The 16,136-nt window shown below is 46.1% G+C and overlaps 1 protein-coding gene across 2 annotated transcripts in view; it reads left to right on the forward strand.

The window, feature by feature from the left end:
• Nucleotides 1-4,118: 4,118 nt before the first annotated feature.
• The window catches only part of LOC142767581 (uncharacterized), a 73,424-nt gene continuing 61,406 nt past the window's right edge, over nucleotides 4,119-16,136 (forward strand). For both annotated transcript variants that reach the window (XM_075869543.1, XM_075869544.1), the window contains exons 1-2: nucleotides 4,119-4,214; nucleotides 5,436-5,533. In XM_075869543.1, the coding sequence (XP_075725658.1) occupies nucleotides 4,174-4,214; nucleotides 5,436-5,533 (139 nt within the window). In that variant the 5' untranslated portion in view covers nucleotides 4,119-4,173. The remainder of the gene's footprint in view (nucleotides 4,215-5,435; nucleotides 5,534-16,136) is intronic.

The following is a 16,136-nucleotide window of genomic DNA, read 5'->3' on the forward strand; positions in this document are numbered from 1 at the left end:
ATGATGGCGCAGAGTTTTTCAAAGCACTGGGGTTTAGGGACCGGGAGGGCAAAATAAACTTTAAGCGGGTTGACTTAACTAGTAGGAGGTTATCTGATTGGTGGCTAAAGTCAAGGCGCGAGTGAAAATTAAACTCTTCACTGCAAAGTACGAATCCTCAAACTCTTTTTCTAAGAAAAAAAATATAGTTTTTCGTTCATTAGCTATTACGGCTTTGTGGCGCTAGCCACCGCCCGATCTAAAGGGTACAGCCATATCCATCCATCCATCCATCCATGTAGCCACCTCTCGTTTAGTTCTTGTAGTGTTTACTAGATGGTGGTACTTGTAGCTGATGATGAAAAGATGCAAGATGTTATAAACTAGAAAGCGGTACTTGTAGTTGATTAAAGACGCGAGATCTTATAAAATAGGAATGATGTCCCATATGGCGCGTGTCATTGGTTGAAGGCAATTGTTCGCTTTAGTGCGGCGACGTACGCTAGGGGGAGCGATGTAATGAAATCGGGTGGGCAAAATGTACAGAGAATTTATGGTTTACCAGGTTTACTTCCGGAGCTTTGCCCACTCATCATCATTCAATTCGTGGATATGGCGGAATTTTTGGTTTATTAGGAACTTGTTAGGTGAGTTGGGGATCATTTACCATGTAAAAATAGCATTCGGTACTTATGATTCTGACTTCTGTATCCTACCTTTATTGTGCAACTGTCACACCACATCCTATTTACATCGAAATAAAGTACATTTTCACCTACCAGTGCGTCTGTAGAAGTGCTATGGGGAATATATACGTAGAAGATCTGAAGAGCAAAGACGCCAGATTGGGTTAGAGGTGAGCTAGGCCTGAAACGCCACTTAGCACCACAGTGTGGGTTCTCATCAGATATGTAGAGGAGCTTCGAAATCTGGACCTCCTCTTTCAAACCAGACTCGCGCCACACTTTATTTTAGCCAAGCTCGAGAGAACACGCAGAAAGGCAGGACGCCTGGTTCAGCCTGTTTTCAGCAAGACAGGTGCTTTCAGGAGCAGGGTCGTGCTTTAGCCTGCCCATGCCTTCGTGACAAGACTGATTCTTTACGCCACTCAGTAAATTTGTCCTCACAAGTGAGAAGACAAAAGATTAAATGGCATCATCCGCAAGGCAAGTTGGCTAGCTCGAGATCTTAAAGTGACTACCTGGAGCACCAATCACAGGGCATTGAGTATGCTCAACTACTTCCATAGCTGCGGCATGCCCACCTTACGCAGACCACCCACAACTTTGATTACTCAATATTTTATGGCGTATTCAGTCGGGCGTGTTCGAACGCTCTGGTGCGTTCTGGAAAGATGCCACACCTTTGGTTGGTAGAATTGGGGCGCTCGGACTATTTTCAGTTGGTTCTTTCAAAGCGTTAGCCTCTGACTCAGAGCACTCCCGACCGCTCTGACTTCGAAGAGCGTAGCGTAGCGCGCTCTGACCGGGGGGGATGGATCGCGTGACGCAAGTTAGCCAATCGCGTGGCTGCCGGCAGGTGACTGAGGTGAGGAGCATGAGCGTGCATTCCAAAAGGAGGTATCACCAGGCGCGAAATACTTCGAACACGTGGGTTGTTATTGCCATTTGTGCACCTGTGTGGGGCGAATGCACATCTACGAAGCCATAAATGAACCAAGTCAATAAAGAGGCGGCTACAGTGCTTCGGAGACGACTTCGTGATTTGCCTTGAAGATAGCAGCTCGAACAAAAACGCTCGCCAGATTTATGTGTTGAGGTCACAAGGATTTTGCTGCCCCCAGACATGTCACACAGAGAAATTAATAATATAAAAATTGACAGACATGTCAGAGACGTCCACTGAGCCGATTGGCACCAGTTGTTTACGCAACGCAGAATGTTTACTGGGCAACTTTCCGTGCTGGTTGTACGGTGGCGCAACTGGCGCGCTGCTGTAAGCGCTGTTAGATTTCTGGTATATTTGCTTGGTATATTCGCAATTTGAGCGCCTTTCGCGCTCAAATTGCGAGCTGCCTCTGTATCTGGCGACGATGAGTCAGAGTACCAGAGAGGCCAACCGAATATGTATTACACATCCAAAATTCTTCTGCTCTAGAGGAAGTGGCACGTATTTCAGAATTGAGCTGGCATATGCTCTGGGTCCCAAGCAACCAAATTACTTACATGCACAAATGCGAACGACAAGCACAGCCTTGGATGCTTCCAAAGAAATTATGGCTCTCGATCGAGGGCGTAATTCGCAGACTTAGCTGGGCGGTCGCCCAATCGATTTTAGATGGCACCTCTACATCACCAAGAAAGCACGCTATTGGACTATTTTTCCGAGCGCAAAACAAAACACGCTGAGGGAGTAATTCGCTATAACGCTTGATGCATGAAATCCAGGTCCTAGAGTCAAATTCAGGGACTCCCATAAATCATCTGCTCATTACATGGCCCCCTTTGTGCGCCTGGTAGTTAGACAGGCTGTCACAAGTACAACCCCGAAATAAAAAATTTGGGCTGATAGTCGCCAGGCCTTATAGAAAAGAGGCCTCCGCAGCAGCCACCTGGGCGCTGATCCACCGAATGGCTCACACCAGTTGTCTTGACTCGGATTTGAACAAATCGAAGCCAGAATTAAGAGAATATCTTTCAGGTTATCACGACATTCACTGCATTTTTCTGGCTTCTGCAAAAAAATGAGTGACGTGGAGAAGTGAACATTATGACAGGTAGTCTACTCAGCACACGCTGTCTGCAGGACAGGTAGACTACTCCGTCCGGCCATTAATAAACACTTCTGGAACAACATGGATGAGTGTCGCCAACAATTTGGGCAGACATGTGATGTCTTCTACATGGTTGAAGCATGTACAAAAATCCTATTTACCAGCCCCTTTCTCAAGCTCATTGCCAAGGCGAAAGAAGCACATGCCTTTCTGGACCGCTGTGATAGGGTTATGAAGTTTTCCTTCCAAATACAGGCACTAATCCACCGTCCTGACGTCCACCGGATGAAAGTAGTCAATCATGTAAAAGTACCATGCTTTGAACCTTCTGCACTCTTTCAGTAGCAGTGATTTTTTTTCATCGCTCTTTCTTTACGTATTTTATCTGTAAGGCGTCATTCGTACTCTTGTGTGGTTGATGACTATGTCAATGTATGAGCCACTTTCAATTGAGATGAAAGCATTCAGCAGTAAACTCCTTGTGCAATCATCGTCGTGTGACGCCTGGTTTTCATGCTTCTGTTCTACAGAAAAATACTATATACGTACGTTGTCTCAAATAAACACGCGACTTATCGCTTTTACATGGTATTTTGTGAAAGTATCTGAAGCACAAGTGCGCCTCGGTAGAAGAACATTCAAGTGCTGCCCCGCCGCGGTGATCTAGTGGCAAAGGTACTCGGCTGCTGACTCGAAAGCCGCGGAATCGAATCCCAGCTCTGGCGGCGTCATTTTCCACGAAGGTGAAAATGCTGTAGGCCCGTGTGCTCATATTTGGTTGCAGGTTAAACAACACCCATGGTCAAAATTTCCGGAGCCCTTGACTACGGCCTCTCTCACTGTCACAGGTGGTTTTAGAACGTCGAACGCCACATATAAATCGAACAATCAACTGCTACGCAAAGGGCATGAATGAATATCTCACCCTACCCTTTTGTTTTTTTTGTTTTCATTTTTTCTACATGCTCGCGTGATGGTGCTTGCAGACAACCGTGGGGGCGGAAAAAGTACGACGCCAAAGTCCGATTGTAAAATATTCTCAATAAACATTTCACTGAATAGCTCCTAGACATAGAGACGAACACCCATATTAGGTGGCAGCACCCTCTGTGATTTCATTGGTTGCGCTTCCCGCCGTTTGCATCTCGTTAACGTGCTTCTGCCTGTCGACAGTCGGTGTCTAAAATCAACCTTGCACAGCAGGTTATTGTGTCCCGCAGTGAAGCTCTGCTGCCATGTGGTACAATCTGTCGATTGTGAAGAAACTATACATCATATATATTATCTTTCACTTCCAACATTAGGCATTGGTGCTACGAATAATAAAAAAAGAAGCAAGTTCACTATGGGGTTTTAAGAGCGATTGCAGAATTGTTTTATTTTTTGCTTCTACACTGCTATAAAAGGAATGCTGATATGCGTACCATTCAGTGTGCGGGGACTGTTCTCGGCGGAAAACCATGACGACTCGACAGCAGCAAAACTCTTCGCATTGCCATAGGTGAGCTTTCAACTTCAACAATGTAGCCAGTTTGTACATATTTTTATTCTTCTGTTTACATTGATAATAATGTGGCGGCGACATTCTTGAAAAGCAACCTAAAATTTAACCTATGCTGGTCTACGGAATGTTCTTTGTAGTCATTTTACTGTATTATAGTGATTTTGTATCTAAGAATGGGTGAATATAGGACACAGCGCCAGCACTGAGAAAATTGGTAAGCGTGGTTAAAGCACATGGTGTTCCATCAACTGACCGAGAAATACTGCCATGCTTCCGTCCTCCTAATGGACTATGAAGAGGACCCTCTTCCAATGAAAAACGCTAGAAAAAAAAACACCGGCATACCCACAAAGAGAATGTTGGTAAAAGAGCCTATATACATATATATCTTACCAACATGATCTTCAATATTATTTGAATGCATTATGCACATTGTATAAACTTACGAGGTATTCTTTTCCAAAGTTCCAAAACGGCGTCCGTCAATAAGCTCAGGGACTCGCTTCCCATAGAAAATGCTTGCTCAACAATGCATAAAATATATTATTATTATACATGATATGTTATTTCACAAAGTATAAGAAGTGCGGCCCTCGAAATTTGAAGACTCATTTTTCTTTGAATATTATTACTTTATTACCACTGAAGTGAGTTGGTAAGAAATTATTATGATGTGCTGTGGGACGTCCACCTGTAACGGGTCATCGACGTCTGAGATTTCAGGCGCCTGCTTGATATCCTCATCGCAGACCTTCTCGTTCTCTTGCATTTCAGTGAACAGGTGGCTGCAATGCTTATTGATTTCAGGGTATTTGTACAACGGTGAATGTTAGTGAAGTATGACCGGCCATATACGTGGAGTTTTTGACGAGACCTTTTCTGTAGGAAGGCTTGTTAATCATCCGCCACTTGATGTCTCCCTCGAAAGCATCGGCAGCGGGCAGTGTACACAGTCGGCCGAAATATCGAAATTTCAGCGTCTCTATCTAGTCTCTCGTAAAATATGGGTGTTGTAGCTGCACTTCTCTACATGAACGATCTTGTTTAGGTGTTTGTCGGTTATATGCTGGACGTGATGCTTACGCATTATTTATGTTATCCCAAAACGGGTTTGTATGTCAACCTGCTTCTCCAGTCTTAGAACATTAGCCATAGGCATTCTTATTCCAATTTACTTCATTGCGCATGTGTAAGATAACTTGTCTTTTTCTCGTGCAGATGCATTTCCGCAACAATGAGATGCACCCTTTTCTTATGTGCGGTGCTCTGGAGCTGTCTTACTCCCGTTTACACGCGTGTTACTTGTTGCCCAAAAGGTGCGTATTTTCTAGTTTGCAAAGCTAAGAGGCAGTTCAGCACCCATGCATTACCTGAGATGTTCAACACCAAGCGGCGTTTTACCGGATGGAGTACTTTTATATCTTGTGATATTACACTCAATATTATTTACTTCAATTTTTTCCAGTTTTGAGAACACATCTGAAAACATTTCCTGCATTCACAGCCCCAAGAGAGGGCCGGCGACTCTCTTTGAGGGAGTGGAAACTTGTCATATATTTCACTCTCTTTTCTTGAGTGCTGAAAACTATCTGCTGCACGGAGTAGGCACATTCCGCCGACAAATCGCCTCTACTGTGGTAGAAATATAGTGACCAAGCTTCCTCGCTTGAGTACAGTCATGCTTCTGAAGTAGATTTCATACACTGTCACAGATTGTTTCCATATGCTCCGGCTAAAGTGCGTTAACTCCCCCCAAGAGTAGAATTACTCCTGCTGCTAGGCCTAACATTGAAAACCAAAGTCAGGCATTTTTTACATATAAATAGTCAACATGCTGCAGAGATTGCTTGTAGCTTATGTCACAAATTTCTGCGAATAGCGCCGCTGACATCACTGATGGGTAACGCACCGCTGTCACCGCTGTTGGGTATAGCGTGTTTCTCAGCTCTTGGCTGCAACTGCGCAGAGCTGATAGACGGAGTGGACAAGGCTACTGTGAAATCAGGCAACATTTATGTACTGCACAAACTGAGGTGTTAGAAGAGTGGCAACTAAACATCGGTGACTCGGTGTTTCATAACGCATAGAGTTCGAAATTGACCGTTAGGGGCCGGTGCCACGTAGCTGGCAAAGCCAATGTATGGGGGACAATGAGATGCCGCTAGGGCGAAGCGCAGCATCAGTTATCGATCCCGCTCGACATAAGTTTGCTGCAGGCTCAACAAGGATAGTGACCTCCTAGATGGAGAACAACGAGGCCTCGCAGTGTAAGAAGAGGCATACAGAGAAGGGAGTATAGGGTGACAACGATGAGGCCACATCGATTTACCGTCTTAATGACATGACTCATATGGATAAAGAGGCACCCGATTAAGAGAAGAGAGCGTACATTGAGGTCACCTATCAAAAGAACCGAGCTACAGAGATTCCGTGGACCTCAGTATAATAACCGCCGAGGACTCCCTGTGGAAGGTGAATCCAAATGGCATGGTCTGGGATCAAGCCTGCTCTAAATTCGAAAGTAGCATCTTCAAGAATCAGCAGAGACAAAAGTTCTGGTGTTGGAGTACGATCTTTGTACACGGCAAACAAATTGCTGTTCATTAGGAGTCTGGCTGGCTTGCCTGTGCGTGTGACTCTACTCCAGTCTTATTTGAAGAATCTAACAAAGATAAGAGATGTTCATTTTGAATACAGCGATTCTTACCTAATGGAGTATTTCGAAGATGTTGGAGTAACCTCAGTCACATGACAAAAAAGATGGGCAAGAAATGAAGGTAGAATTGCCACAATGCAGCCAGTACGCAATGTAATAATCCAGTTTAGGCCTGACAGGCCATTGCCAAAAAAGGTTCTCTCGGCTTCACAGTTCACACTGTCGAGGAATACATTAAGCCAGCTGTAAGATGCAGCACTTTCCAAAGATATAGGCATATGACCAAGGCTTGCAGGAAAACCAAGAGATGCAAGGTACACGCGGGCGCACATCATTACAGAGCATGCACCACGAAGCGTCAACCTAAGTGTGGGAACTGTGCTGGACAACATCCGACGTAGTTTTCACGCTGTTCTCAAAACTGTTTGTCATCGGCTGCACAAAGAGATAAAATTGTAAAAGTGTACCTTAACATACAAAGAAGGTCAGCGCAAACTGCGGATATATATCTAGTGGTTGCTGCAGCACAAAGAAATGTAAAATAGTGGCGTCACGACTCCTACTCGGAAGTATGGAAGCGCTGAACATCGAAACATTGTGTTTGCGAAGAAGTCCGGGCCCAAGAACTTGCTGAAGTGGCCCCTTCTGCCAGGATAGACTCAGCGAAGGAGTCATTCTCTACCAAAGGAAAGGGTCACCCAAGCTTGGTACTGACAGGGCAGAAGGAAAGTATCGTTCTCTTCATAGATAGCGTTGTAAATATTCACTGGTGCGCATGATAGACTGTAAGCATCGGCACTCGAAGCCTTCACCACACTAGGCGTTCTGAGGGCTTTTAGGGTTCTTGAGCCAGCACAAAGAATGGTGGTCAATGAAAACCCTCAATGGGTGGCCATTCAGGGTAGTCAGCGGACAGGGTGGCCGTACACACACTGTGGCAAGAAAAGTAAGGTCGAAACATTGTTACGGCCCACACAACTGCTAAGCATTATTTATTCGCTGCAGAACAGTTTTTCTCAACAGGTGACAACGTTTTTTTGCATATGCAATCACGCGCTTCACGCAGTAATGCTACGGAAGCAATACAGCACTTAGGGCGTTGCTGGTGTCTGTGAGCAGCTCCGTGTCAGCAGTTTTGTCAAAATGACCCAGATGGTGTCTGCTAAAGGTCTCAGAGAGTGTCGAAGGCATAGTGCTGATCTGGTCCCCAAAAAAGCTGGATACCCTTTTTGGTGAGTTCACTGAGAGTTCGTGAGTTCTTTGAGAGTCGTACAAAAACCGTAGGTTGCGTTTATTTCTTGGCACAGGAATCGGGGCACCAGCGCTGTTTTTCTCTGGTTGAGCGTGGATGCCGGCATGAGTCCCGACGTGGCCAAGAAATTTCAGTACTTCTTACAGAAAACGACGCTTCTAAGGCTCGATAAAGAGCAGAACTTTTTAAATTGCATGAAGAACTATCTGAAGATGCTGGACAAATTGCGCAAACGTGTCTGTGAAAACCACTACATCGTCAAGGTACACAAGACAGTTTCTAACTGAGTCTCGCGAAAACTGTGTCCATCATCCTTTGGAAAGGTGCTGGCACTGAGCATAGACTGAAACGTGCGACCTTAAATTTGTAGAGGCCGTCAGGAGTGATAAAATTTGTCTTTTCGCGGTCATGATCGTGAACTGTGACTTGTCAATAGCCCTTACACAATTCTAGAGGAGACCTTGTGTGGTTCTGGACATCCCAGCGAAAAACTAGCTTATGACAGACATTTTTAGCGCGCTATGTCGGCCCAATCATTACCGTAAATGACTTGAGTGACGTGACCTACATAGTGGCATGCTTGACGTGAGCTGGTCGACGTTCAAGCAAAACACACTTGGCGCACGTATATCTTCTCAAGCAATTCCATCCCGCTCTCTGCCAGTGATTTGACTCGCCCAGTGGGCTTCACCTGCGAACCAGTGAATGATACGGTATGAGCTAGGTCATGATATGGGGACGAAGGTGGAGGGTTGGTTTGTCCTATATTAGCGATGAATAAACGTAGTTACACTCGATTTGCCCGTAACAATATATATATACATATATATATATATATATATATATATATATATATATATATATATATATATATATATATATATATATATATATATATATATATATATATATATATATATATATATATATACGTGCAAATTGAGTGTAACTTGAACTGATGGGAGACTTTGATGCAAAAGTAGGGAAGAAACAACAAGCTGGACCCCACCCAGTAGGGGATTATGGCATCATCACTAGAAATGCCAGAGGCGAGCTACTAGTAGAATCCATTTACCACAATTCTTTTACGGATTTTGAATACCTTCTACCGAAAGCGAAAAGACCGTAAGTGAACATGTTGGAGCCCTAATAGTGATATGAAGAACGAAATAGACTTTGGACTGAGTGCACAACCAGGCATCGTGCAGGATGTGGAAGTGCTTCGCAAGGTACGATGCCTTCGCGAAGACCATATATTGGTACGGTCCTAAACTGACCTAAACGTGAAGAAGGAACGACAGAAACTGACATGAAAGAAGCCAATCAATGAGCTAACACTGAGAGGGAAAGAATAGGAATTCAGAGTCTCACTTCAAAACAGGTACTCGGCTCTTATCGAGGAAAACAGCCTTAGCATTGACGCAATAAAGAATAATCTTACGAGTGCCTTTACTGAGTGTGCAGTGGATGTTAAAGATACGGTAGTTGGACAGGACACTGGCAAGCTGTCCCACGAAACAAAGAATCTCATCAAGAAGCATCGAAGTTTAAAAGCCTCAAGTAAAACAGACGAAATAGAGTTGGTGCAGCTTTCGAAATAGATCAGTAAGCGTGGGGTACCCGATGTAAGAAGGTTTAACGTGAAAAGAATTCAATACGCTCTGAAGAACAAAGGAATCATCAAAGCAGTGCAGACAAAACTTGCGATAGGTAAAAAAATGTAAGCACTAAGGAACGAGGAAGGCAATGTAACTACCAATATGAATGGGATAGTGAAACTAGCGGAGGAGTTTTGCAGAGATCTGTACTGTAGCCAGCACAACCACGACCTTAATCTAATAAATAGCAGTAACTTAGATGACACCCCAGCAGTAATGATAGAAGTCAGAAAAGTCTTGGAGAGCACGTAAAGAGGCGAAGCTGCTGTCGAGGATGATGTATCATCAGATCTGCTGAAAAATGGAGCACAGATTGTGTTAGAAAAGCAAGCGAACCTGTTTACCAGGTGTCTCCTGACAGAAAGAATACCAGAATCTTGGAAGAATGCTGATACCATCCTAAATCTTACGAAAGCAGATGAAGGGGACTTGAAGAATTACAGGCCGACCAGCTTGCCCTCCGTAGTCTACCAGCTATTTACTAAGGTAATTGTTAGCAGCATTAAGACAACATTAAAATTTTAACAACCAAATGAATAAGCAGGATTTTGAACAGGCTACTCAACGATCGACCACATTCTTACTGATACAAGTCATCATTAACATAAACGAATTCACCATGGTGGCAACGAAGATGACGATTGAACAAAAGCTCCAGTTCTTGTTGCCACTCCGCCATATTGGTTCTAGAACACTGTGTACTCCAAGAACAACCTGTAAATGTATTTCTCCCCTCTGCTTACTCTCACCCCGTTACATTTTGGTGGAGGTGCTGGGTAACAAGATGGAGCCACGCAGCAGCAGACACCTGGTTTCTTCCACAACGGCACAAAAGTGTCCCACTGCAGCTCCCGCAGCGGCCAGCGCAACAACGATAGTTGTTCTGCCCCAGCTGAAAGAACCTGGTACGTTCTGCGGGACCGACAAAGTTGACATTGAGGAATGGTTGCCGCTGTACAAGCGAACAAGCAGGAATTATCGCTGGGACGAAACGCTCATGCTGACGAACATCCTATTTTACCCGAAGGGGACAGCCAAAGTGTGGTTTGAAAGCACGAAACGGAAATTGGCAGCTGGGACGCGTGCAAAGGAAATATTCTTGCACTGTTCGGCAAATCGACTGGCAGGAAGACAGCGGCCAAGAAGGAGCTGGCATCTCGCGCTGAACCGTCATCAGAGTCGTACCTGTCTTACACACTGGACGTGCTTGCCTTTCGCCGCAAAGGAGACGACGGCATGGAGGAGTCCGAGAAGGTGGCGCACATATTAAAAGGCATTGTCGATGACGCGTTCAATTGGCTAACTTGCAAGGACTGTGACACAGTAGATGCCACTAACGTAGAGTGCCAGCGGTTTGAGACCGCCAAAAGCCGACGCATTCCCTATCAGTTCACTCGACTTCCGAAAGCCCCAGCGACATGGTTGTGCAAAGACATGCCTGTACCACCGGCACCACTGACAGCAGAGCACGTCACGAACATCAATTATGGAGAACTTGAAGTTGTGTCTCCCGCTTCAACATTCTCTCGTGCCTCTGAGTCCAGCTCCAAATTGGTACCTTTAGTGCATGCCATCGTTCACCAAGTGCTTTCAAACGTTGGCCTGGAATCTGTGTGCTCCGCCGCCCCCTCCCGACCGACGAACCACCGTCCGCCAGTTTCCTACGCCCAAGGCCACAGGCTTCTAGCGTGCTCTCGCAATCCCGCTGAGTGAAGGACTGCTGATGACCGGCCCATTTGCTTTAACTGCCATCGTGTTGGTCATGTGGCCCGCTATTGCCATAGCAGGTGGTATTGGCCTCAGCCTTCGTATGGCTACAACCGTGACGCAGTGGCAGATTATGGCCACTTCGGAACTTGCCACGAGTTGCCTCGGCCAGTCGGTGGTGTCTGTTCATCGATGGTGCATTGTCGGTCACCATTTCCTTTCCGCCATCAGTCCCGCTCAGCGCTGTCTCGTCGCCCATCATCGCACTCACCCCAATTTCGCCGTCCTCTTCGCTGACTGCACATGTGGCTCAGGCAAACTAGACAATGCAGCCCCCAGAGGTAATGCTACACTAACCATTCGCCAGCCAAATCCTCTCACTATGCCAACAGGACGCAACCTAACAGATGTTAAAGTAGACGATGCACTTGTTGTAGCCCTTGTAGACACAGGGTCTCACATTTCGGTGATGAACTCGGAGATTCGCCGCGGTTTTAAAGAGATTTTAACACCGCCCACAGGTCCGGTCATTCTCGTCGCCGACGGTAGAACTTTTCCAGGGCTTGGGATGTGCTGCACACGTGGTAGTGTTGCTGACCGCTCTCACCTATGCTTTTCGCCGTACACGAAAAGTGCTCTCTTGAACTCAACCTGGGAATGGACTTTCTAGACGCACACTCTGCCTTATTTGACTGAGGAATAGGCTTGCGTTTGCTTGACCGACCTTATTTCTATGACACTCCAACTTCACCTCAACCGCGTTTGTGTTCTGTTGAGTACGTTTGCCTAGTACTCCAAGTCGTTACCTGTGTAATCATGAGGTCTTTTCTTCCGGTACCCGATGGCGATTATGTGCTGGCATCAATTATGAACGTGTTACTAGACGGAAATGTGGCTCTTCCTCATACTCTGTAGACGATTACGAATATTGTGGCGTCGTTACTGATACTGAACTTCAGCTGGTGTGCTCGAGTTGTTCTAGATGGCATGACTCTAGCCAACGAATCTTCCATCATTGAACATTCTGTTTCTGCATTCACTGCTGACGCTCCTTTCCCGCTACTGCATCCTCTTCACAGAGCTCCACTCATTCTGACTTTGACAAGATGATCGCGCCAGACGTCGTTCCAGCACAGGAAGCCGATCTCCGGCACATCTTGGCATTTTTCAGAGACATCTGGGGCGACAGCCCTTTAGGTCAGACGTCGGTTGTTACTCACACGATCAACACTGCAGACGCCAGTCCGATTCGACGACGTCCTTATCGCGTGTCACAAGCAGAGCGACAAGTCATCCAACGTGAAGTACATAAAATGCTCCCAAAAAAATTTATTGAATCAGCATGCGGTCCATGGGCCTCACCAGTCGTTCTAGTAAAAGGGAAAGGATGGCCGATGGTACTTCTGCGTTGACACCGTAATTTAAACAAGGTCACGCGCAAGGACGTCTACCCATTGCCATGGATTGACGATGCCCTCAAATGCCTGCAAAGGTCTGCCTACTTCTCCTCTATCGATCGCCATTCAGGATACTGGAAGATTTCCGTCAATGAATTAGACCGTGAAAAGACGGCATTTGTCACACCAGATGGACTTTTGCAGTGTAAGGCAACGCCTTTTGGCTTATGCAATGCTCCCGATAAATTTGAGAAAACGATGGACTTTCTGCTACGGGATTACCAATGCTCAACCTGCCTCTGTAATCTCGATGGCGTTACTGTATTCCCGCCATCATTCAAAAGTCACCTTAGCCGTCCGTCAGCTTTCGTGGAAGTCTTCAGATAGTCAGGCCTACAGTTCAACTCTTCCAAATGCTGTTTCGGTCACCAAACAACATTGTCACCAAAAATGTTGTTTCGGTCACCTTCTTGTCTGTGCTAAAGGCGTGCAACCCGATTCCGGCGAAATTCGCGTCGTCAAAAATTTCCCCACACCACGTACCACGAAAGATGTACGGAGCTTTGTCGGCCTCTGTTTTTATTTCCGGAGTTTCGTCCACAACTTCGCCGACATTTCCCATCCTTCAGCACAGCTACTGGAGAAGGACCCGCCGTTTTCTTGGCGTCCCCAGCAAGCCGATTCATTTCCCCGCCCATCTTCCCCACTCACTTCCCCGCCCATCTTAGGTCATTTCGATCCTTCAGCGCCCACTGAAGTTCGCACCAATGCCAGCGGACACGGTATTGGCGCTGTCTTCGCCCAGCGGCTTTAGGTTCAGAATCGTGTAATCGCCTACGCAGGTCGCCTCTTCTCACCATCTGAGCGCAAGTTTTCCATCACTGAGTGTGAGTGCCTCGCTATTGTATGGGAAGTTGGAAAGTTCAACCATACTTGTTCGGCCGCCACTATTCGGTCATCACGGCCACCACGCCCTGTGCTGGTTTTCCTCCCTGAACGATCGTTCTGGACGTCTGGGTCATTGGGCTTTAAAGCTACAGGAATATAGCTTTGACGTGATCTTCAGGTCTGGCCAAATGCACCAGGATGCCGACTGTCTATCTCGCCATCCCGTCGATCCCCCTGGCATGTCAGCGCATGATTCTGATGCATTTGTCTTCGCCATTTCTAATCTCACGGGCATACGTAGGGAAAAACTCAGTCATACCAATTTGCGGCCTATCATACGCCGTCTAGCTTCTGACACCTCGGATCTTTCCCTTCGCCTGCTCACGTTTCATGACGGAATTCTCTATCGGCACAACACAAGCACCAAATACCCAGAACATCTGGTATTTTATGCAACGATTCGTGCTGCTGTGCTCGAGCAACATTATTATGCCCCAACTACTGGACATCTTGGAGTTGCCCGCACGTTTCACCACGTATGGCGTCGATTTTTCTTGGCCTGTCTTACCGCTCTTTGTGCCGATACGTTGCGTCTTTGGAGCCTTGCCAGCGCCTCAAGAATCGTTCATTGGTGCCACCTAGGCCACTTCAGCCTAATGACATTCCAACAGACCACGTTTACCGCGCTGGTCTTGATCTAATTGGACCATTTCCAACGTCTCTGAGTGGGAATAAGTGGGTAGTGGTGGGTTCAGACTACGCGACACGCTTTGCCATCAGGTGAGCCCTACCAACAAGCTATGCTACTGATATGTCGCGGACTTTCTTCTTCATGACGTTATTCTCCACCATGGAGCGCCGCGTCTACTGCTGACTGACCGCGGTTGTTCATTTCTCTCCAAAGTCGTGGACGACATTCTTCGCTCGTTTTCCACACGTCATAAACTCACCACTTCCTACCAGCCGAAAACAAATGATTTCACTGAGCGCCTTAACCGAACATTGACAACAATGCTATTCATGTATGTCTCCGCATATTATCATGATTCGGATGTCACTTTGCCTTAGGTGACGCTTGCCTACAACTCGTCATGACACGACTACGCTAGCTTTTCCCTCTTCTATCTCTTGGACGGCCGTCACCCCACTTTGCCTAGTGACATTCTTCTGCTGTCGCATACTCATACGCCTACCGACTACGCTCGCGATGCAACAACTCGGGCTCAACGCAACCGACAGATTGCCCAGAACCGCCTTTCTGCCTCGTAGCTATCTGAAAATGATAGCTACTACAGCCGTCACAGAGCTGTCTCTTTCTACGCAAGATTGTTCGTCTTGATCTGGAATCTCTCTCGTCATATTGGCCTCTCCTTGAAGTTCCTCGCTCACTACATTGGGCCTTACAAAGTCTTGCGCCAACTCTCTGAGGTCACCTATGAGATTGCCCCTTTAGACACTCTATCCTCATCGTCTCTGCGGTCCACTGATCTTGTTCACGTCTCCCGCCTTAAGTCGTACTTCTCTGCGCAAGATCGCACGCTTTCTTAAGCCCCGAGACGGCGTTTTCACCGGCGGCGGCTATATGATAAAAATCATCAACATCAACAATTGCACTGTAACTGCGACGAGATGACGATTGAACAAAAGCTCGTGTTGTTGTCACTCCACCATCTAGGTTCAAGGACACTGTGGCCGACCCTGTACTCTCTTTAAATATATTCATACCCTCTGCCTACTCTCACGCTGTGACCATACTATCAACCAGGTTATAGAGAACTGCTCAGAATATAACCAAACAAGATACATAGCCTTCTTAGATAGCGAGAGTGCGTTAAATTCAGCAGAAATATCAGCAGTCATGCAGACACTGCTTAGTCAGGGCTTCGACAAAGCATATGTAAATATCCTGAAAAAATATACAGGGAATCCACTGATTCCATAGTTCTTAATAAAAAAAGAAACCGAATACCAACCAAGAAGGATTTAAAATTGGGTGATACTATCTCCCCAATGCTTTTCACTGCGTGCTTACAGGAAGTTTTCAGAGGCGTAGATTGGGAACAGTTAGTCATTAGAGTTAATAAAGAGTACCTTAGTAACCTGCACTTCGCCTATGACGTTGAATTGCTGAGTAAATCAGGAGATGAATTGCAAGTCATGATTACGGAGTTAAACAAGAAAAGCAGGAAAGTAGGTCTTAAGAGTATTCTTCGGACAACGAAAGTAATTTGCAGCAACTTCGGAAGACGACAGCGCTTCGAGATGCGTAGTAGTGCACCTGAAATTGTGAAAGGCTATGTCCACTTAGGACAGGTAAAGACCGCAGAGCCGAACCACGGGACTGAAGTAACTAGACGAATA

Source organism: Rhipicephalus microplus, chromosome 7 (genome assembly GCF_043290135.1).
Source record: "Rhipicephalus microplus isolate Deutch F79 chromosome 7, USDA_Rmic, whole genome shotgun sequence".
In the NCBI taxonomy this organism is placed as follows: domain Eukaryota; kingdom Metazoa; phylum Arthropoda; class Arachnida; order Ixodida; family Ixodidae; genus Rhipicephalus; species Rhipicephalus microplus.